Genomic DNA, 23,896 nt, shown 5'->3' with positions numbered 1-23,896 from the left:
ACTTCTGGCTGCTTATCCCTATTCTCCTTGGCTTCCTTCCTTCCTGTCAGCCAGACCTCTAGATAACTATTTTGTTCTTCTGCCTCATTTACCCTGCCTATTATAATATCCAATTTAGAATACATCTCATTCATAACATTTTTAAGTTAGGCCAGATTAGATCTCATATCTGCCCTTATAGATTTTATATTGTCACTAATGCTTTTTGCAAGCCTAGCTATTGACTTCATAATTGCTACCATGAAGTCTATCTCTAACATTTTGCTTATGTCCATATCCATTATATCTGTGGCAGAGACCATTGTCTCTGGTTCTTTTCTTTGTTGGGAATTTCTCCTCCTAGTCATTGTTTTGAGGGATGGTTGAAGGAATGTACAGAGCCCAAAATATCAACCGTGACCCAAGCTAAATGCACCCTAGGAAAATATGGAGTGTTCAGAAGCCACCACCAAAAATAAATAAATAAATAAATAACCAAAATGAAAAACAAGAATAATATTTATAAAACTTTAAAAAATTAAAAAGTGGGTGAGAGGAAGGGGGCATATAATCTCTCAGTGTGGACAAATTTGGATGTTTCAGTTTTTCCTGAGTGTATTTTGGTCTGTTTGTTAGAGAACATTACTTCCTAAAATTATAAGTAAAATATAATGTGTGTGTGTGTATGGACACATATATATGTGTATATATGTATATATTTGTGTTTATATGTATTTACATACATATATGTGTGTATGTGTATACATACACATACACACATATACACATATACATATACACATACACACATATATGTATGTAAATACATATGTGTATATATACATATACACATACATACATATATACATATATATGTATACATATATATAAATACTGAGTAGGGGAATAAAGGACTATAATGAAACATATATCTATAAAAATATAGGTGTAAAAAAGTACAAGTTAAAAAGCTACTATGAAATCTCTAAGTTGATATCTTAAATATTGATATCTTAAATATCTAGTTTAAATAAGAACAAGGTAAAAAGAAAACAAAAAACAGAAGCAGCATAAGGGAAATAATAAAAAGTAAAAGAGAGTTTTATCTGAAAAATAAACAAGCTGTGAGGAAATGCCTGGAGCTCAATATACTATTTTCCCCTGGTGTTGGGATTTTACAGTCTTATGGGGAACACAAAGTTGTGGTCCTCTTGTTCTTCCAGCCTGTTTTCTTAGGGAGGGTCCTACTGCACTGTTTCTCAGACAACCCTGCTTGGGCAGATTTGCACTGCTCCCTTTGGGGAAATGCTGGTCTCAGTGGAAACCCATTTTTTTGAGCCTTTGTTCTCTGGCAGCTTTCTGCACCTCTTCCAAGGGTCAGAGCAAAAATGGCCACACCCAAACATCTGTCCTAGGGCAGAGAATTTGATGTCTGCTCTCTTCACTAAACCCTCCAGAACACAGTTTCCGTTTCTGCTGTCTCTGATGGTGTGTGCCCACAGTTACTCTCTCAGAGGTCATTCCAGGTGCCCCAGCATGTCCCTGCCTTTTGTGCTTCTAAAACTGGGAGCAGCCATGCACACCCCACAGCTCCTGGATCATGTCTGGGTGCCACTCTAAAGCCCTTTCCTGGCTGCTACTGTTCTGTGAATTTTTTCCATCCCTGGCACAGGAGGCTTTTGCACTCTGGTAGTATATAAATTTCCAGGAACCAGCTTATGGAGGCTCCCTTCCCCTTCTGTTTATCTTCTGATATCTTCCTGCAGATTCACAACTCTGCCCTTTCTACCTGGTGACAGGCAGTGTTTTTCTGCTTATAGAGACCCAGATATATATTCTTACATCTCAGGCTTATTTTGTAGATGTTCAGAATGATTTGTTAGATATCTAGCTAAATACAGGGGGCTGGTTGAAACGCAGTCCCCTACTCCTCTGCCATCTTGCCTCTCCTGAGATTAATATTTTTAATTATTATTTTTATGGCTGTCATATGCATTTATCATAATGTTTTATTTTTTTTAATTTTTCTCTTTTAATGATAAAATGAATACATGGCCTTAATAACCATTTAAACACATACCAAAGTCTAATAAAGTTTAACATTATTTTCCCTTCTCTGTCACTCCTGTGCTCTGTGAGATAATCAGTATAATTGTGGTATGCCTATTTCCATACTTATGTTCATATAAGCATATATACAGATAAGGCTTTTTAAAAACTTTTTTACTTACAAAATTATACCAAACATATTACTCTGTAACTTGTTTTTTTTTTTAACTTAATTTATCATAAGTAACTCTCTAGATGAGGAATACAGAATCTAACTATAATTCCTTATATCAATCAGGGTTCAACCAGAGAAGCATAACTCATAGACAATGTATTATTAAGAGATTTATTCTAGGAATTGGCTGATGGGATTACAAAACCTGGCTAAGCAACTCCAATATCTATGGAGCAGGCAGTCAACTGCAAGATCAAGGGCAGGCTCAAACTCATGGGCATAGTCCAAAGCTGTCATCTATAGAGGATCATGAGAAGGTTGAGACTCTGCATACATGGGCTTAAGCTGAGAGAGAATTTCTTCTCCTTTGTGGGGAGACCTCTACCCTGTTTTTTATGTGATAAAAACACCGAGAACTCTATACTTTTAACACATTTTTAAGTGCATAATATAGTAATATTAATCATAGGCTCAGTGTTATACAGCAGATCTACAGAACTTATTCATACCTTGTATAAATGGAACTAGAGAGTTTTGATAGGATTGCTTTGAATTTGTATATCAACTTCACCAGGATGGTTATTTTAACAATATTAAGTCTTCCAGTATAAAAACAAAGAAGCAAAACAAAACAAAACAAAAACAACAAAAAACTAAAGACCAGTATCACCAATGAACACACATGAAACTATCTTTGATAAGACAGCAACAGGGGCACCTGGGTGGCTCAGTGGGTTAAGGCCTCTGCCTTTGGCTCAGGTAATGATCCCAGCATCCTGGGATCAAGCCCCACATCGGGCTCTCCGCACAGCTGGGAGCCTGCTTCCCTTCCTCTCTCTCTGCCTTCCTCTCTGCCTACTTGTGATCTCTGTCAAATAAATAAATAAAATATTAAAAAAAAAACAGCAACAAACAGAATTCAGCAGCACCATGAAAGATCATACTCCATGACCAAGTCATATTTGTCCCTGGGATACAATGATGGCTTAACATGCAAATCTTTTAATGTGATATAATTAAATGAAAGATAGAAATCACATCATCATATCTATAAATGCAGAAAAAAGGATTTGACACAATTTATCATTTTTTCCTGATAAAAAACTCATATCAAACTCTGTATAGAAGGAATTTACCTGGACGTAATAAATACTATCTATGAAAAGGCCTACAGCTAACATCATACTCATAGGGGAATAACTAAAAGCTTTTTCTCATAGATCAATGACAAGAAAAGGATGCACATTTTCACCACTTCTATTCAGCATAATAGTGGAAGTCCTAGCGAGAGAAAATTAGGCAAGAAAAAAAAAAGGCATCCAAATGGGAAAGGAAGAAGTAAAATTATTTCTGTTTGTAGATGCCATTATTTTATATATAGAAAACCTTAAAGACTCCACAGGAAAAAAAAAAAGCTTTTCTATCTAATAAATGAATTCAGTAGAGTTGAAGGGTACAAAATCAACATACAAAAATCAGTTGTGTTTCTATAAACTAACAATGAACTATCTGAAAAATAAATGAAGCAAACAGTCCCAATTATAATCACATCAAAATGGATGTGATTATACTTAGGAATAAACCAAGGAAGTGAGAGACCATACACCAAAAACTATAAAATCTTGCTGAAAGAAATTAAAGAACACATAAATAAATAGACAATATTGTTAAAATGTCCATTTTACCCAATGTTAGCTATAGATTTAATGTGAACTTATCAAAATTCTAATGGTATTTTTTTACCAAAATAGAATTAGCAATCCTAAAATTCATGTGGAACCACAAAAGACCCATCATAGCTAAAGATATTTGAGAGAGGAGAACAAAGCTGAAGGTATCATGTGAAAATATATTACAAATCTACATGAATTAAAACACTATGGTACTGGCATAAATATAGGACATAGGCCAATGGAATAAGATAGAGAGCTTTGAAATAAACCCACACATATACAGTTAATGTATTTTTTGCAATAGTACCAAGAATACACAATTGGGAAAGGAGTTTTCTTCAATAAATGGTGCTGGGAAAACTGGACATCCACATGCAAAAAAATGAAATTGAATTCCTACATTATACCATACATGAAAATTAACTCAAAATGTTTCAAAGACATGATTGTATGACCCAAAACTGTGAAACTCCTAGAAGAAAACATAGGGAAAGAGCTTCTTGGCATTGATCTTGGTAATGATTTTTTTGGATATGATACCAGAAGCACAGTCAACAAAACAAAACTACAGAAAAATAAAATGCTTTTGCACAGCAAAGGAACAGAATGAAAAGGCAACCTATGGCATACGAAATATTTGCAAATTATATATTTGATAGAAGGTTAATTTCCAAAATATATAAGGAACTCTTACAACTCAATAGCAAAATATCAAATAACTTAATTTTAAAAATGGACAAAGGACTTAAATAGATATTTCTGTTCCTTCATTACTTTTTGCTATTGATTTTTTTCTTCCTTTTGAGACTTAAAAAAATCTTATTGTAATCTCTTACCTTTAGACTCATTAATTCCTTGTCTATGTATTTGCTTGTGGTTGAGAAATAGTTTTCCACTTCACACCATACTTTATTCATCCATTCTTCATTTAGCAACTTCTTAACTCATGTTCTCATTTTTTTGCCTTTGTTTACTATGAAATGCATTGCTATAGCTAAATATTTGTTCAAGTGCTCACCATTTATTTATTTATTTGCTTTTCAAGACTTTTGCTATATCTTGCCAAAATTACCCTTTCAGAAAAGTTGTACTAATTTTACATTTAAGAAAGGTCTATGTTTTTATAACAGAATCATGTATTTTTATGTTATAGGCTTTGAAATTTCTGAAAACCAGAAGAGGCAGGCTGCAATGACTGTGAGAAAAGTCCCTAAACAAAAAGGTAAAGCTGCCTATAACCACCACCACCCCAGCAGCCCCACTTACTCTCTTGGTGAGACTGGGAAGCCATAAACTATGTGAATTGCATATCCGTAGGTTTGTTTCCAGGCTGACGTTCACTTAGTGTGTTGGTGAGTGTTTGGGTTTCCAGGTGTCCCTGATGAGAGGTGGCAAATGGTCTTAAAGACATAAGGCTTAAGAGTAAATACTGTAAGGTAGTTAGGTCCAAATCTATTTCTTTTCCTTTTTACATAAATAAAAGAGAGAGGAAAAACTAAACTTTATTCACAATTTAGAGACAGACCATAATTGTAAATTTTATTAATAAGTATATTTGGAATATGTATATGATTTTCTTTCATTTGCTTGTGGGCACTTTCAAGATTAGGAGTCTCAAATCAGAATGGAGAACTTCATACTGAACCAAGACAGAAGATTAAGATATTCATTTTCTTTCTCTGAGCCATAAACTAAAGTACTTTAAAAAGGGAGTACTTCACCTGGGAGGCTCAGTCTGTTGATTGTCTTACTCTTGATTTTGGCTCAGGTCATGATCCTCAGGTCTTAAGATCGAGCCCCACATTGGGCTCCATACTGGGTTTGGAGCCTGCTTGAAATACTCTGTCCCTCTCTCTCTGACCCTCCCTTCCCACCCTACCCCTATGTGCCCCCACACTAGCGCTCTCTCTCTCTAAAAAAAAAAAAAAGGAAAATACCTTAATACCTTAAGAATCAATTTTATTATCAAATGAAGCTTTATTTTCTCATTTTTTATGAACTAGACATAATTAAAATGCTTAGTTGAACAAAAGAAAGTAATTCATGAAGTCTCTTCAGTACCAGTCATTTTATTTTATGTAAGTTCTTTAATTTTATCTTTATGCTACTTCTGAAAAGGAAGGATTATTAGCCTCATTTTCAGATGACAAAACAAGATCTTTGGGGTGAAGTGATTGTGAACTTAACTCATCTTGATTTTAAGTACACTGTTCTTACCTCACTATCTCAGGGTTCTGCAGGCTCTCTGTGCTGGGAAAGAACAGCTCACTTTTTTGTCTCACCTCAATTACTGACAGTTGCTTCTGTTACTGACCATCACTGTCATTTTCCCCATGTGTAGGTGATCTTAATGAGACCTCACTTTCCCCAGGCCCTTCCTCTGCTTTCTCAGTAGTCTCTTTAGTTCAGAATGAGTCACCATACAAAATGATTAGATTCAAGTTGCCTGAAATTCCAGTGACCACATAAAGCACCCTTAATTATTGCCGAATGAAACTCCTTTCCACTAAGGAAGCTGTGTGCCTGTGAATATCTGATCTCCAATTAAACAGCGCACCTAGCTGGGGCCCCTCTGGCTAGACATGTCTTTATTTTAACTGTTATTGTTTCTTGCCCTTGGGAGGCACTCACCAGCTCTTTCTCTCATCATGGAAATGTGATTATCTTCAGAAAGGGAATTAAAGGCAATCACTCCTAACCTCCTGGGAATGAAAACATGAGAAATAGTGTTGGAAAGCTATCTGGAGTTAATGTCAGTGGAGATATGATCTGGATGACTAGGGAAGCCCTATGAGAGACTGTGCTCCTTCCTTAGACATAGATATAAGCAGAACAGAATCCCAGCCAGTTGGGGAATCCTCAAGCTATAAAGAGGCTACTGTCCTAATGGCTTCCTGTTTCCTGGAGGCTCTTAAACCTTGAGCTTCTCTTACTCTGACCCCCTCCACCGTCCTCACCACACTGACATTCATGATGGGATGGGACACATTTACCTCAATTCAGACTCCCACAAGCCTACCTGAGGCTGGCTATGTGTGTGTGTGTGTGTGTGTGTGTGTGTGTGTGTGTGTGTGTTGTGTTTTTTGTTGTTTATTTTTTTGTTTGTTTGCTTTCACTATGAACTCTTAAAGCACAAGAACAACCATAAAACAATAAATCGGAAAATAATCTAGCTCACTCATACCAAGCTTTTGTGTCAGGTTCCTTTTCCACCTGTCTAGTCACAAGGCTATTCCTTTCAGGTCCTCTCTTACTCCCCAGTATCTAAACATTGGTTCACATGGGCAACTTTCCACCTTAAACGATTCTAAAGTTTTCAAACTCATTTATTTTCAAACCTTGCAAAATTCCTACAAATCTCCTTCTTTATTTCTATTTCTAGTTTTCAAGACTCTCCTAGTCCAGGACTATAATGACTGATATATTTTGAGACTCAAGGTAACTACACATGTGGAAACAATTGTCAAACCTAGGAATTCAATAGTTTTGTACATGGGAAGAACAAGAAGGGAATTCTTCCAGATACCCATAAAAGCCAGTTTCTTTAACCCTTCCAGTGACCGCTTCCTGGAAGTGATGGGAACATTGTTGTTAACATTTCTCTAAGGCAGATGTAATTGCATAGGAAATTATTCTAGTGTTCTCTTCTGACCTCATCTATAATGCCATGGGTCCTTATCAACTCCTCTGGAGGAGGGGAAGTCTATCTGTAAGATAAGCAAAGAGGACAAAGCCTAGCTCCAAGGAAGGCATTTTTACTTTATGTTTACCTTTTATACTGTCTTAGTTTTAAGAACTGATGTATAACATATTGGAATTTTAATACTAATTGCTAGTCTATCAACCCATTTCAGTCTGTCATCATGGAGCTACATAGGGCCATGAGCAAAGATCCCATCTCCAGAGGCTATAGGACCATCTCAAAAATCAAATGAACATCCTAAAGTAACTAAAATAATCTTGAAAAAGAAGAGTAAAGTTGGGGTGCTCAGTCTATACTGATTTTGACACAAATTATATGGGTACAATAACCAAGACAGTGTGGTATTGGGAGAAGGATAGACATATTGTATTAGTGGAAGAGAACAGAGAAACCAGAAATAGACCTATACAAATATACCCAAGTAATTTTTGATAAAGATGCAGAAGAAATTTAGTGGAGGAAGGGTAGTCTTTTTAACAGATGCTGCCTCAGCCATAGATCAAAAATAAATTTCAACCTAAACTCATACCTTACAAAAATGAACTCAAAATACATAATGGGCTTAAATTTAAAGCTACAAAACTTTTTTTTTTAAGGAGAAAATCTTCATCTAGGGCTAGACAAAGAAGTTCTTAGACTTCATAACAAAAGCTTGAACCATGAAATGAAAAATTGATAAAATGGACCTCATCAAAATAGACATTTTTCCTCTATGAAAGATCACATGAAGAGGAGGAAAAGACAAGTTATAGGCTAGGAAAAATATTTGCAAACCATGTATCTGAGAAAAACACTATTATCTAGAATATATAAAAAACTATCAAAACTCAACAGTAAAAAAAAATACACACTCCAATTAGAAAATGGGCAAAAGATGGATATTTTACTGCAGAGGTTTATATGGATGACAGTTAAGCACATGAAAAGGTGTTCAACACTATTAGTCATTGGAGAAATGCAAATGAAAACAACAATGAGATGCCACTATATACCTCTTAAAAGGGCTAAAATAAAAAATAGTGACAACACCAAAAGTTTTAGAGAAGTTTTAGAGATGTTTTAGAGTTTAGCAAAGTTTTAGAGAAGCTCAATCATTTATACCTTGCTGGTGAGAATCCTAAATGGTAGAGCCACTCTGGAAAATAGTAAGATGGTTTCTTAAGACACAAAACATACCACTACCATATAACCCAGAAAGTATACCTGGGTAGTTGTCCCAGAGAAATGAAAAATTACTTTTACAAAAAAACAAAAAACAAACAAACAAACAAAAAACCTCTATATGTTAAATAATTTGAATTTAAATAAAATCTTGGAGGAAAAAAAACTCTAAACAAATGTTTATAGCAGCTTTGTTCATGATAGCCCAATGTGGAAAGATCCCAGATGTCTTTCAGTGCGTGAGTAATTATGGAATATCCATACCATGGAGTATTACTCATGAATAAAATGAGCCAGCTATTGGTACATGCAACAACTTGGGTGAATATCCAAAGAATTACGCTGAGTGAGAAAAGCCAATCCCCAAAAGTCTCATATGGTATGATTCCATTTATATAACGTTCTTGAAACATTGTCATTTACTAATGGGGAACAGATTAGTGATTGCCAATGGTTAAGGGGGAGTGGAGAGGTCAGAAGAGAAATAAGTGTGGTTATGGAAGAGTAACTAGTGATTTCCTGATACAGAAATGTCCTATCTCTTTTCTGTGTCCTGTAACAATGTTAATATCCTAGCTGTAATATTGTACTACAGTTTTGCAAAATGTTATCATGGAAGAAATTGAGCAAAAGCTGCAAAGCATATCTCTGTATTGTTTCTTACAACTGCATGTAAACCTGCAATACTTTCAAAATAAAAAGCTTAATTGAGAAATTAAAATGAACACCTCCCAGACTTTCTCCCTAGCATTCTCATATCAGTTGTTGGCACCCAGTACACTCATATTTCTGACACTCACCACCTTTGAAAATTGCCTGTTAGAGGACATCATCAAAATGGCAGAATAATTTTCTACTGTCTTCCCCCTAAAAAAAAAATGATTTTGACAGTCACCCACAGATGAGTGTGCTTTTGTGAAAGTTCAGAAGTCCAGCAGAAAAGTTCCAGACTACCCATGGAGAAAAAAAAAAAAAAAAAAAAAACACGCAAACAACCTTGATTAGATGCATAGGAAAAAAGGTCAGTCAATAAAGACTAGAGGAAGTGAATGCTTTTTCAAATGCAAAGACAGCAACCCAAGACTACAAGGAACATGAAAAATTAAGGAAACTTGATATTACCAAAGGAACGCATTTTTTTATAAACGAACCCCCCAAAGATACGGAGATATGCAATTTTTTCCAGTAAACATTTCAAAATAGTTTTTTAAAGGAAGTTCAGTGTGCTATAAGAAAGCATAGAGAGACAATTCAACAAATTCAGGAAAACAGTACACAAAACAAGAAATTTAACAGAGACTAAAAATCACAAGAACCAAACAGAAATTATAGAGCTGAAGAATACAATGAATGAAATGGAAAAAAAAAAAAAAGCATTAGAGAACATCAACAACAGACTCAAACAAGCAGAAGAATGAATTTCTGGAGTCAAAGATAGGTCATTTGAAATTGTCCAGAGTAGAACAAAGAAAAAAGAATTTAAAAAAGTGAAAAAAGCTGATGTGAGTTATGGGATAAAAGTAAGAGAAGCATTCCATAAAATATTGGACTCCCAGGAGAAGAAAAGAGGGAGAAAGCTTGTTTAAAGAAGTAACAGCTGAGGAATCTCCAATTCTGGATAGGTATTTGAATATTCAGCTTCATGAAGTTCACTGGTTTCCAAACAATTTCAACCCATATGTTCTTCAAGATAACACTATAAAACTGTACAAAATCAAAGACAAAGAGGAAAGATTAAAAGCAGCAAGAGAAAAAATCCTCATATACAAGGGAACCCACATAAGACTATCCAAAGATTTCTCAGCAGGAACTTAGCAGACTAGGAAAGAGTGGGATGTTTTTTCAAAGTTTTAAAAAAAGAAAACTGTCAACCAAGAATACTATACCCAGGGAAGTTTAGAAATGAAGAAAGAGAAAGACTTTCCCAGAGAGAAGGAGAGATTGAGAGAGAGCGAGAGCTAGATATTGAGAGAGAGAGAGTTCATTACCACTAGACTTATCTTACAAGAAATGCTGAAAAGAATTTTTCAAGTGAAATGAAAGGGTGCCAGTAGTAACATACAGATATAAACACACAGGTAAAGAAAGTATTTTATTCAGAATACTCTAATTAATATAATCTAATATTGAGGTATGTTAATTACTTATATTTATATTTATAAGGATAAAGTATGAAATGATTAAATGATTAAAATGATTAAAATAACTGTAACTACAATAATTTATTAATGAATAACAATAAAAAGATGTAAATTGTGGCATCAAAAATGTAGTATGTGGGGTTGGGGAGTAAAATGGTAGTTTTATTATGTATCCAAAGTTAGTTTGTTATCAGCATAAAATGGACTAGGGTAACTCTAAGGTGTTTTATGTAAGCCTCATTGTAACAACAAAGCAAGCACTTAACAGTAGATACACACACACAAAAGAGGTTAATCAAATCATACCAGTTAGGAAAACCATTGACTCGTAAAGGAAGATAGGAAGAGAGGAAGAAAAGAACAAAAAAAAAATTGCAAAACAGAAAGTAATTAATAAGATGACAATAGTAAGTCCTTACCTATCAATAATTACTTTATTATTTCTCTAGTTTTTTTTAAAGATTTTATTTATTTATTTGACAGAGATCACAAGTAGGCAGAGAGGCAGGCAGAGAGGGAGGAAGGGAAGCAGACTCCCTGCTGAGCAGAGAGCCTGATGTGGGGCTTAATCCCAGGACCCCGGGATCATGACCAGAGCGAAAGGCAGAGGTTTTAATCCACTGAGCCACCCAGGTGCCCCTCTAGTTTATTTTTTATTTAAATTCAAGTTAGTTACCATGTAGTGTAGTACTAGTTTCAAGAGTAAAATTTAGGGTTGTTGGTTTATGGACATTGGGGAGGGTATGTGCTATGGTGAGTGCTGTGAAATGTGTAAGCCTGGTGATTCACAGACCTATAACCCTGGGGCAAAGAATACATTATATTAATAAAAATAATTTAGAAAAGAGTAAAATTTAGTGATTTATCACTTACATATAATACCCAGTGCTCATTCCAATAAGTGCCTTCTTTAATGTCCATCACCCATTTAGCCCATTTGCCCCCCCACCAAGCATGTAAATGAATTCAGTTGTCTTATCAATGTGCATAGAATGGCTGAATAGATAAAAATACCAGACACAACTATACACTATCTACAAAGGACTAAGTTCATCTTTAAGGATACACATAGCCTCAAAGTTAAGGGATAGAAAAAGATATTCCATACAAGTGGAAACCAAAAATAGAGCAAGGGTATTTATCTGATACTTATAACAGATAAATAGACTATAAGTAAAAAACATCACAAGAGACAAAGAAGGTCATTGTACAACGATAAAGGGTTGATTCATCAAGATATAATATGTATGTACCCAGAACATGAATATATGTTATAACTATATATGCACCCAATATGGAGTACCTAAATATATTAAGCAAATACTAACATATCTGAAGGAAGAAATAAAAAGATAATAATAGCAACAGTTGATAGATCACCTAGACAAAAAATGATGAAGAAAACATTGGACTGGAAATATATTTAGACCAAATGGACCTAAGAGACATATAAGGAACGTGCCATCCAATAGCAGCAGCTATTTTCTCAATACAAGTGGAACATGCTCTACAATAGTATGTGTTAGGTCACAAAACAAGTCTTACAAATTTAAGAAGACTGAAATTAGATCAAGTATCACTCAACCACAATGGTGTGAAACTAGAAATCAACAGGAGGAAAACTGGAAAGTTCACAAATATGTGGAAATTAAACAACACACTCCTGAACAACCAGTGAGTTAAAGAAGAAATCAAAAGGGAAATTTTAAAAAAATAGTCTTGAGATAAATGTAAATGAGAACACAACAAACCAAGTTATTGGATGTAGCAAAATCAGTTCTAGGAGGGAAGTTAATGGCCATAATGCTTGCACAAAGAAAAAAATCAAATAACGTAAATTTACACTTCAAGGAACAAGCAAAACAAGAAGGTTTAAGTCCAATGTTGGCAGGAAAAAGGAAATAACAAAGATCAGAGGAGAAGTAGAGACCATAAAAACAATAGAAAAGATCAATTAAATCAAGAGTTTGTTTTCAAAAAGATAAGCAAAATTGACAAAACTTTAGCTAGACTAAGAAAGAGGGAGAGAAATAAAATCAGAAATTAAACAGATGTTACATATGATACCACAGAAATGGAATCATGAGAGTGGTTCTGTGAACAAGTACATACTAACAAATTGGATGACCTAGAAGAAATGAATAATTTCAAAAAATACATACAATGTATCAAGATTGAATTACAAAGAAAGAACATATTAAAAATGAGCAAAAAAGATTGAATTAGTAAGCAACAAAGAAAAGCCCAAGAATAAATAGTTTCTCTGGTCAATTGTACAAGGAATTTAAAGAATGTCGATCCTTCTCAAACTCTTCAAAAAAAATTGAAAAGAAGGGAATACCCCCAAACTCATTTTATGAGACCAGCATTACACTGATACCAAATCCAAATAAGGATTATATAGGAAAAGAAACCCAAAGGATAATATTCCTAATGCAAAATTTCTTAGCAAAATACTAGCTAACCAAATACATTAAAAGGATCATACAGCATCATCAACTGGGATTCATTATTGAGGTGCAAGATGTTAATACACCACATTAATAGGAAGATAAAAATAATTTAATCATCTCAATAGATTCTGAAAAAGCATATACTTTCATGATAAAAACTCTCATCAAATTAGGTATAGAAGGATCTATGTCAACATAATATAGACAATACATGGCAAATCCACAGCCAACATCATATTTAATGGTGAAAGTTTGAAAACTGTTTTTCTAATATAAGATCACAGTTGTGCCCTATCTCAGTAGTCCTATGCAACATAATACTAGAAGTCTTAAGCAGAGAGCAGTCATGCAAAAGAAAGAAGGAAACTATATCCAAATCAGAAAGGAGGAAGTAAAATTGTTTCTGTTTGATGATGACAAGATTTTATGTATTTAAGAGCATCTATAAAACACCCACAGCTACCACCATGCTTAGTGATGAGAAACTGATGTTTTTCCGCTAAGATCAGGAGCAAAGCAATGATGCCCAGTCTCCTCACCTCTATTTGCTATTGTTCTGGGGGTTCTGGCCAAGGCAATTAGGCAAGAAGCAGAAACAAAAGGTGTTCAGTTTGGAAAGGAAGAGGTAAAATGTACCTCTATTTGCAAATAACACAATCTTACATATAGAAAACCCTACAGAACACACACACACACACACACATCACTATTAGACTTAATTAATGAATTCAGCAAAGTTGTAGGATATAAGATCAATATATAAAAATTAATTCTATTTCTACACAAATTAAAAATCTTGAAATTAAGAAAATCCATTTACAGTATTAACAAAATATTTAGCAATAAATTTAATAAAACAAGTACAAAACTTATTCTCTGCACACTAAAAGACATTGTTAAAAGATATTTTAAAAGTTCTATATAGCAAAACATTTTATGTTCATGAATTATAAGACTTAATGTTGCTAAAATGGCAATATTCTGCAAATTGATCTATAGATTCAAAATAATATCTCAATCACAGTCAACTTCTTTGTAGAGACTAACCAGCTGATTATTTTTAGTTTACTTTTTGAGTATTGTTCACACACAATGTTACATTCATTTCAGGTGTACAACATAGTGATTCAATTTCTCTATACATTATGTTGTGCTCACCACAAGTGTAGCTGCCACCTGTCACCATACAATTCTATTATAATATAATTTACTGTATTCATTATTCTGTGCCATGATTTATTCTTTCCATAACTGGAATGCTGTATCTCCCACTTCCCTTTATGCAGTTGCCTACCCCACTTTCCTCTGACAACCATCATTTCTCTGTATGTACAGGTCTGAATCTGCTTTTTGTTTGTTTGCTCATTTGGTTTGTTTTTAGATTCCACATAAGAGTAAAATTGTATGGTATTTGTCTTTCCCAGTCTGACTTAATTCACTTAGCATAATACCCTCTAGGTTTACCCATGTTATTGCAAATGAGAAGATCTCATCCATTTTTATGGTTGTGTAATATTCCATCATATATATATATATACATATATATATATATATATATATATATATAACTTTATATACATCTTCTTTATCCATTCTTCTACTGATGGACATTTAGGTTGCTTCCAAATCTTGGATATTGTAAATAGTATTGCACTAAACATAGGGATGTATGCATATATCTTTTTGAATTAGTGTTTTTTTTTTCCATTGGTTTAACATCCAATAATTGGGTAATATAATATTTCTGTTTTGAATTTTTTGAGGACATTCCATACTGTTTTCCACAGTCATTGTATCAATTTACATTTCTATCAACAGGGCATAAGGGTTCCTTTCTCTACATCCTTGTCAGCACTTGTTTTTGTCTTTTTTATTTTAGCCATCCTGACAGCTGTAAAGTGATACCTCATAGTGGTTTTTATTTGCATTTCCCTGATGATCAGTGATGTTGAGCATCTCTTAATGTGTCTGTTGGCCATCTGCATATGTTCTTCAGAAAAACTGACAAGCTGATTTTAAAATTCATATGGAATTGCAAGGGAACCAGAATGTCTAAAACAATCTTGAAAAGGAAGAACAAAGCAGGAGGACTCACATCCTGATTTCAGAGTGTGGTCCTTACTCCAACATCATCAGTAACATGTAAGAATGTATTAGAAGCATAAATTATCAGGATCTTCCCCAGACCTACTATGGGTGATTCTGATACAGGTTCAAGTTTGAGAATCATAACTGGCCTAGACTGAAAATTAGATTAACTATACAAGATGAATTTGATTTACTTTTTCACCTCCCCATTTTCTGGATACTTATTAATTTCTTAATTCATAGAAGATAAAACATATTGATGGAGAGGATATATAAAACCTTATTTCCTAATTAGAAGGAACTTCCTTTCCACTTTCCACTTTGTATTTATCTGTTCCAACCAGTCATTTTGAATGGGACCATTGGCTGGTCTAACTTGATTGCACTTGATACTTATTTGTCTAATGACTTGTTGCTACTGGTAAAATCTTTAGCACACAAAAGTGAACATTTAGAATACAGTATGAATAAATGTTTTGAACAGAGATTAAGTTTCATTATGCCTGGCATGGTGTGATTTATAGCTCTGATTTTAGTTTGAAGACTCAGAGAAGGCATATAGGTTTCAGAAGGTAAAGAAAGAAAGGGCAAAGTTGGTAGGAAATATATTCCACATCTGGCAGATTAAGACAAGAGAGCTAAATTAGTCAGAAGTTTTATAGCAAGGAGAACAGAAGAGTATAGTGCTCAAGCATAATTAAACTGTAGATCCTTCACTGGGGAAGAAGAGGGCTAGGGAACAGCAGGGCTGGCAGAAGGTCTGGACAGAAGAGACCAGGAATTGGAGGGAACTCTGTGGGAAAAGCCCAGAGGGCAAATCAGGGCTAAGGGCTCAGACCTAAGGACCAGTGGCATGGACTACTAAAGGGCTGGAGTTGGCACTCACGGAAAAAAAAGAAGAAGAAGAAGAAAAAAAAAGGATTTTGTATGTAGAAAATCCTAAAGACTCTACAAAAAAAAAAAAAAACCTGTTAGATTTAATCAATGAATTCAGTAAGATTTCAGGATGCAAAACCAACATACAAAACTCGGTAGTATCTATAAACCAAAAATGAATTATTCAAAAAACAATATAAAACAATCCATTTATAATAGTATCAAAAATTATAAAATACTTAGGAATAAATCTAGCCAAGGAGGTGAAAGATGTATTCACTGAAAACTCTAACACATTTATGAAAAAAAAATTAAAAAACAAAAATGGAAAGTATCCTATGCTTTTAGATTACAAGAATTAATATTGTTAAAAAATCTGCACACCCCAAACCATCTATAGGTTCTGTGCATTTCCTATCAAGATTCAAATGACATTTTTTATAGAAATTAAAAAAAAATAATTCTAAAGATTGTATGGAACCATAAAAGACCCTGAATAGCCAAAACAATCTTGAGGAAGAACAAAGCTGGAACCATCACACTTTCAGACTTCAAGTTATATTACAGGGGTACTTGGGTGGCTCAGTCAGTTAAGTGTCTGCTTTCTGCTCAGATCATGATCTCAGGGTCCTGGGACTGAGCCCTGCATCTGGCTCCCTGCTCAGTAAGGAATTTGCTTCTCCCTCTCCCTCTGCAGCTCCCCCTGCTTGTGATCTCCTGCTCTCTGTCTGTCAAGTAAATAAATAAAACCTTTAAAAAAAAAAGCTGTATTGCAAAACTATGATTATCAAACAGTTTAGCACTGGGAAAAATACAGATGTGCAGACCAATAGAAAATAATTTAGATCCCAGAAATAAACCCATGCATATACAATCAAGTAAAAATTGACAAGGGAGCCAAGAATAGTCAAAAAAGGAGGACAGTCTCTTCAATAAGTGGCTCTAGGGAAATTAGATACTCGGATACAAAAGGATGAACTAGACCCCTATGTTATATCACTCAAATGGTTATAAAACAACATGGGAAAAAAATCTTTTTGACATTGGTTTTGACAATGAATTATTGGACATGGCACGTAAAGCACAAGTAACAAAAGAAAATCAAGTGAGATCACATCACATTTAAAGGTTCTGCACAACAAAAATGAACAAAATAAAAAAAGCAACCTCTGGAATGGGAAAAATATTTGCAAACTACATATGTGATAAGGGGTTAATATCCAAAATATTAAAGGGACCTATACTACTCAATAGTAAAAACCCCATGAATAACTTAATTTAAAAAGAGGCAAAGGACCTGAATAGATACTTTTCCAAAGAAAATATTCAAATGGCCACTAAGTACATGAAAAGGTACACAACATTACATTAATCATCAGGAAATTTAAATAAGCACAATGAGATATCTCTTCACACATATTAGAATGGCTATCAAAAGACAAGCAATACCAATTAGAATAGTCAAAATTAAAAAGGCAGGAAACAAGTGTTGGAGAGGATGTGGAGAAAGGGGAACCCTCTTACACTGTAGGTGGGAATGCAAGTTGTTGCAGCCACTTTGGAAAACAGTGTGGAGATTCCTCAAAAAAATTAAAAATAGAGCTACCCTATGACCCTACAATTGCACTACTGGGTATTTACCCCAAAGATACAGATGTAGTGAAAAGAAGGGCCATACGTACCCCAATGTTCCTAACAGCAATGGCCACAGTCACCAAACTGGAAAGAGCCAAGATGCCCTCCAAGAGACGAATGGATAAAGATATGGTCCATACATACAATGGAATATTACACAGCCATGAAAAAGGATGAAAACCAAACTTTTGTATCAACGTAGGCAGGACTGGAGGAGATTATGCTGAATGAAATAAGTCAAGCAGAGAAAGTCAATTATCATATGGTTTCATTAACTTGTGGAACACAAGGAATGGCGTGGAGGATATTAGGTGAAGGAAGGGAAAAATGAAGGGGGGAATCAGAAGGGGAGATGAATAATGAAGACTGTGGACTCTGAGAAACAATCTGATGGTTTTAGCAGGGAGGGAGTGGGTGGATGGTTTGACCCAGTGATGGGTATTAAGGAGGGCGCATTTTGCATGGAGCACTGGGTGTGGTGCATAAACAATGAATCTTGGAACACTGAAAAAATAAAATAAAATTAAGATGTTAAAAAAAAGACAAACAATAAGGATTAACAAGGATATGGAGAGAAAGGAACCCTTGTATACTATAGGATGTAAGTTAGTACAGCCAGTATGGAAAACAGTATGGGAATTCATCAAAAAATTAAAAAAAAAATAGAACTACTGTATGATCCAGCAATTCCAGTTTGGGGTATATATCTAAAGGAAATAAAATCACTGTATCAAAAAAAAAATCTGCTCCCTATGTTCATTGCAACATTATTCACAATAGCCAAGACATGGAAACAACCTAAATGTGGCAAACAAATAGATAAAATAAATGTGAATAAAGTACACACACACACACACACACACACACACAGAATATTATTCATCATAAAAGGAGGAAATTCTGCCTTTTGCCACATCATGAATGAACCTGGAAGATATTATTCTAAGTGAAATAATTTAGAGAAACACAAATACTCTATGATCTCATTTATATGTGGGATGTAATAAAAATCAAACTCATAGAAACAGAACAGATTGGTGGTTGCTTGATGTAGGGGGTATGCAGTGGGAGATATGTGTAAGGGTAGTGTGATGGGGGATATGAGTAAAGGTAGTCAAAGGATACAAAACAATTAAGTTCTATATAGCACTGTCACTAAAGTTAATAATACTGTATTGAAAATTTGAAAGTTTCTAAGAGAGTAGATCTTAAAAGGTCTAATCCAAAGGAAAAATATGTAACTATGTGAGGTGATAGATGTGAAGTAACTTTAACATGGTTATCATTTTGCAGTATCAAACGTATCAACCATCAAATCATTATGTTGTATACCTTAATCATATACAAGGTAATATGTCTATTTTAGCTCAATAAAACTGACAGAAAAAAAATATACAAAATCTGAGCAACCAATAATGACTAAGTAGATTGAATTAGTAATCAAAAACTTCCCAAAAAGAAAAACCTAGGACCAGATGATTTCACTGGTGAATTCCATAAAACATTTAAAGAGAATTAACACCAGTCCTTCTGAAACTCTTCCAAAAACTTGAAAGGAATACTTCCAAGCTCGTTTTATGAGGTTGGGGTTACATTGACATGAATGTTATATAAAAACAATACAAGACAATACAAGCCAATATTTCTGATAAATATAGATGCAAGAAATTCTCAACAAAATACTAGCAAACCAAGTTCAACAGCACATTAAAAGGTTCATACACCAATATCTAGTGGGATTCTTCTCTAGGAAGCAGGGATCATTCAATATATCCAAGTCAAAAAATGTGATACACCACATTAACAGAATATAAGATAAATCACATCTCTACAGATGCAATAAAAGCATCTGAAAAAAATTCAACATATTTTCTTTTTTTTATTAAGTTCAGTTTGCCAACATATAGAAGAACATCATTAGTTTTTGATGTAGTATTCAATGATTCATTAGTTGTGTATAACATTGAGTGCTTATCACATCATATGCCCTCCTTAATGCCCATCACCCTGTTACTGCATCCTCCCACCCACTCCCCTTCTGCAACACTCAGTTTATTTCCAAGAGTCAAGAGTCTCTCGTGGTTTGTCTCCTTCTCTGATTTATTCCCATTCAGTTTTCCCTCCCTAGCCCTATGGTCCTCTGCATTATTCCTTATATTCCACATATAAGTGAAATCATATCAATGTATTTTCATGATAAAAACTCTCAATAAATTTTATATACAAGGAACATACTTAAGCATAATAAATGCCTTATGTAACAAGCTTGCCACTATTAACACTCATGCTCAATGGTAAATGGTTGAATGCTTTTCCTCTAATATCAGGAACAAGACAAGGATGCCAACTCTCACCACTTCTATTCAACATACTGTTGGAAGTCCTACCCAAAGCAATGAGGCAAGAAAAGGGCACGAAAGTCAGAGAGGAAGAAGTAAAATTGTCTCTGTTTACTTGATTTTACATAAGAAAAATCTAAAGACTCTCCTAAGAAATAATGTTTTTTAAAAAGCCAATCTGGAAAAAAAAAAGAATACTAGAATAATAACGGAAGTCAATAATGTTTCAGGATGCAAAATACGAGTACAAGAATCATTTGTGTTTCAGGAAAAGTGAACATTGAAAAGATAAATTAATGTAACAATCCCATTTGCAATAACACAAAATAGGATAAAGTACTTAGGAATACATTTAACCTAGGAGGTTAAACATCTGTAAACTAGGGGCGCCTGGGTGGCTCAGTGGGTTAAAGCCTCTGCCTTTAGCTCAGGTCATGATCCCAGAGTCCTGGGGTCGAGCCCCACATCGGGCTCTCTGCTCGGCAGGGAGCCTGCTTCCTCCTCTCTCTCTCTGCCTGCCTCTCTGCCTACTTGTGATCTCTGTCTGTCAAATAAATAAAATCTTTAAAAAAATCTGTATACTATAAACTATTGCATATTTATAAAAGAAATTGAAGAAAACACAAATAAATGGAATGATATTTCATATTCATGGATTTTAAGCATTAATATTGTGAAAATGCCCTTTCTACCCAAGGTCATCTGTAGATTTATTGTAATCCCTATCTCAAATTCTACGGTATTTTTCACAGAAGTAGATAAATTATAAAATTTATATGGAACCAAAAAAGACCCCAAATAACCAAAGCAATCCTGAGAAAGAACGAAACTGGTGGTGTCACGCTTTCTGATTTCAAACTTCATTCCAACATTATAGTAATCAAAACAATATGGTGCTGGCATAAAACCTGACATATAGATTAATGGGAGAGGATCAGGATCCCAAGTATGAACCATGAACCCATAGTCAGCTAATATTTATCAGGAGGCCAGGAATACTCAGTGGGGAAGGGTAGATCCTTTTATAAGTGGTATTGGGGAAAATTGGATGTTCATGTGCAAAGGAATGTATTAGACCCCTATCTGTATAGACTGCTCAGAAAATTTAACTCAAAATGAATTAAAGACTTAAGTGTAAGGCTGAACCCCATAAAAAATACTAGAAGAAAATATAGGGAAAATACTCCCTGACATGGTTTTAGTAACAAGTTTTTGAATATGACACCAAAAGCAAAAGCAATGGAAAATATAAATACTATATGATATCACCTATATTGGAATCTAAAAACAAAGTTACAGAAATAGAAAGTAGATTGGTGGTTTCCAGGGGCTGAAGATGGGGTAAGTATCAAGATGTTGGTCAAAGGGCACAAACTTTAGTTATAAGATGAAGAATTCTTGGGGTATAATATACAGCATATGGTAAATATAGTTAATATTTTAACTTGGGAATTGCTAAGAGCATAGTTCTTAAAATCTCTTAACACAAATAAAGGTAATTTTCTGAAATGATGGGTATACTAACTAACCTTATTGTAGTAATCATCTTGTAATGTATAGATACATAGATAGATGATAGATAGATGATAGATAGATAGATATTGCACATTGCACACCTGAAACTTACAGAATTTTATGTATCAATTATATCTCAATAAATCTGGAAAACAAAATAACCCAAACAGCAAAATAATACTGGCTTTTAGAAAATAACTCATTGGTTCCTATTGAAGGGCTCAGTATGATACTACTTCTAAGGTAATGAGATCAAGTCATCAAACAAAGGCAAACAAAGAAGTTGCAATGTTGAAATTTCAGACATTGGTTAGCAGATGAGGTAGCTATTTGGGAGCAACAGAGAGGTATTTGTTGCATTCTGAATCATATGCCGTATGCTATTATGTTCTGAATATAGGTTAGGATTGAACTTTAGATTTACCCCTCCCAACACACACACACCCTGGAATCCCCTATTCATGTGAATTTTGAAGTTTGTAAATACTTCTATGAAAGTTGCAGTCTTTGAATTTTTCCCTTTGAAAGGTCACAGATCTATTCCAAGTCTTACTTGTGTTCCATGAATCATGTCTTCTTTGCTTTCTCCCTCATTTACCAATGTTACTTTCATATTAAATATGGCTTCATCACTCTACCCTGGTGTAGAATACTGGACCACTCTTACCTTAGCTTTTAGAAACCCATTTTCCAACCAAAGACATGCTTTGAAGTCAGGGGCTTTTGACACAGGGATAGTTGAAGGGGGAGAAAACCAAATTCCTTTGAAATTAAATGGAAATTGTTGGGTGATTTGCAGGACCAAGTCTGGCATAATGGATCATGATGGCTTGAAAAGAGCTCTTGGGGTGCCTGGGTAGTGCAGTCAGTTGAGCATCCAACTCTTGGTTTTGGCTCAGTTTGTGATCTCATGGCCATGGGATTGAAACCTGCATTGGACTCCCTGCCCTGCTTGGAGTCTGCTTAAGTTTCTCTCTCCTCTCCCTTTCCTTCTGCCCTTCCCCTTGCCCCTGCTCTAGCTTTCTCTCTCTCTCAAATGAATAAATAAATCTTAAAAAAAAGAAAGAGCTCTGAACTGAGAAATCAAAGAATATGGGTTCTATCCCTTGCTTTATGACCTTGGGTATGACATTTCACCCCAGGTCTCAGTATCCTCATCTGTAAAACTACTGGTGACAACACCACAAGATTCTCAGTGATACCTGAGTAAACAGGAAAGAAAGTGTGTGTTGTTCCAAAATCTGTTAAGGAATGCACTTCTTCCTTTGGATGATTTTCAGTTCCTGTTCACACTCTCTAATATAGGCTGCCTTTAACTATCTGCTCAAAGTGGTCACGGGGTAATTTGAGAAGCTCCTTGCTACTTAACTTATACTCTTTCCCTTTGCTCTCCCATCTACTCTAGGTGTCAACTCTGCCCGCTCAGTTCCTCCTTCCTACCCACCACCGCAGGACCCGTTAAACCAGGGCCAGTACCTGGTCCCCGATGGCATCGCTCAGTCACAGGTCTTTGAGTTCACCGAACCCAAGCGCAGCCAGTCACCATTCTGGCAAAACTTCAGCAGGTTAACCCCCTTCAAAAAATAATAACTACAGGGAGGCAGATAATTTTAAAATAAAGTAAATACAATTATATTTATAGATGGACTTTTTTTGGAGAAGCACTGTTGAAATTTATATATATATAAATATATATACAGATATATATATTTATATATAGAGAGACACATATACACACACAGAGACCCTTGAGTACACACACACACACACACACACACACACAGAAGGACCAAAAAAAAGTTTTCTGTTGTTTTGGGGAAGTGAAATCTATAGTTGGTAGGAAGAGGTACCAATGACTTTTAAATATGTGATCCCTTCTTAGAAGTTTTCTGTTTTTACCCGGTCTCCCTCCCCTTTATTTTCAGAAATTGACATTTCTGTGTGTTCCTTTTCTTGTTGAGATAAACTCTTTGCTCCCCTGTGAGTGATTCATTAACTTGTCATTATTACCATAGATGTGTTTATATTGTTTTTTTTTTTCTTTCCTGATGATACTGATGCTGATAACTTTTGAATTTACTTTGATGTGATAGAGTTTGGGAGCACGTA

General features: G+C 34.7%; 1 protein-coding gene across 7 annotated transcripts in view; it reads left to right on the top strand.

Annotated features, from left to right (window-relative positions):
• ARHGEF9 (Cdc42 guanine nucleotide exchange factor 9) overlaps nucleotides 1–23,532 on the top strand; it is a 180,060-nt gene extending 156,528 nt beyond the window's left edge. For all 7 annotated transcript variants that reach the window (XM_032848751.1, XM_032848746.1, XM_032848750.1 and 4 more), the window contains 2 exons: nucleotides 5,030–5,098; nucleotides 23,193–23,532. In XM_032848751.1, coding sequence (XP_032704642.1) covers nucleotides 5,030–5,098; nucleotides 23,193–23,374 — 251 coding nt within the window. In that variant the 3' untranslated portion in view covers nucleotides 23,375–23,532. The remainder of the gene's footprint in view (nucleotides 1–5,029; nucleotides 5,099–23,192) is intronic.
• Nucleotides 23,533–23,896: the final 364 nt, after the last annotated feature.

The sequence above is a fragment of the Lontra canadensis genome, unplaced genomic scaffold (genome assembly GCF_010015895.1).
Source record: "Lontra canadensis isolate GAN:19392208 unplaced genomic scaffold, GSC_riverotter_1.0 scaffold207, whole genome shotgun sequence".
Lineage (NCBI taxonomy): Eukaryota > Metazoa > Chordata > Mammalia > Carnivora > Mustelidae > Lontra > Lontra canadensis.
Note: the sequence above shows the minus strand (reverse complement) of the source record. Positions and strands in the feature narration are given on the sequence as shown.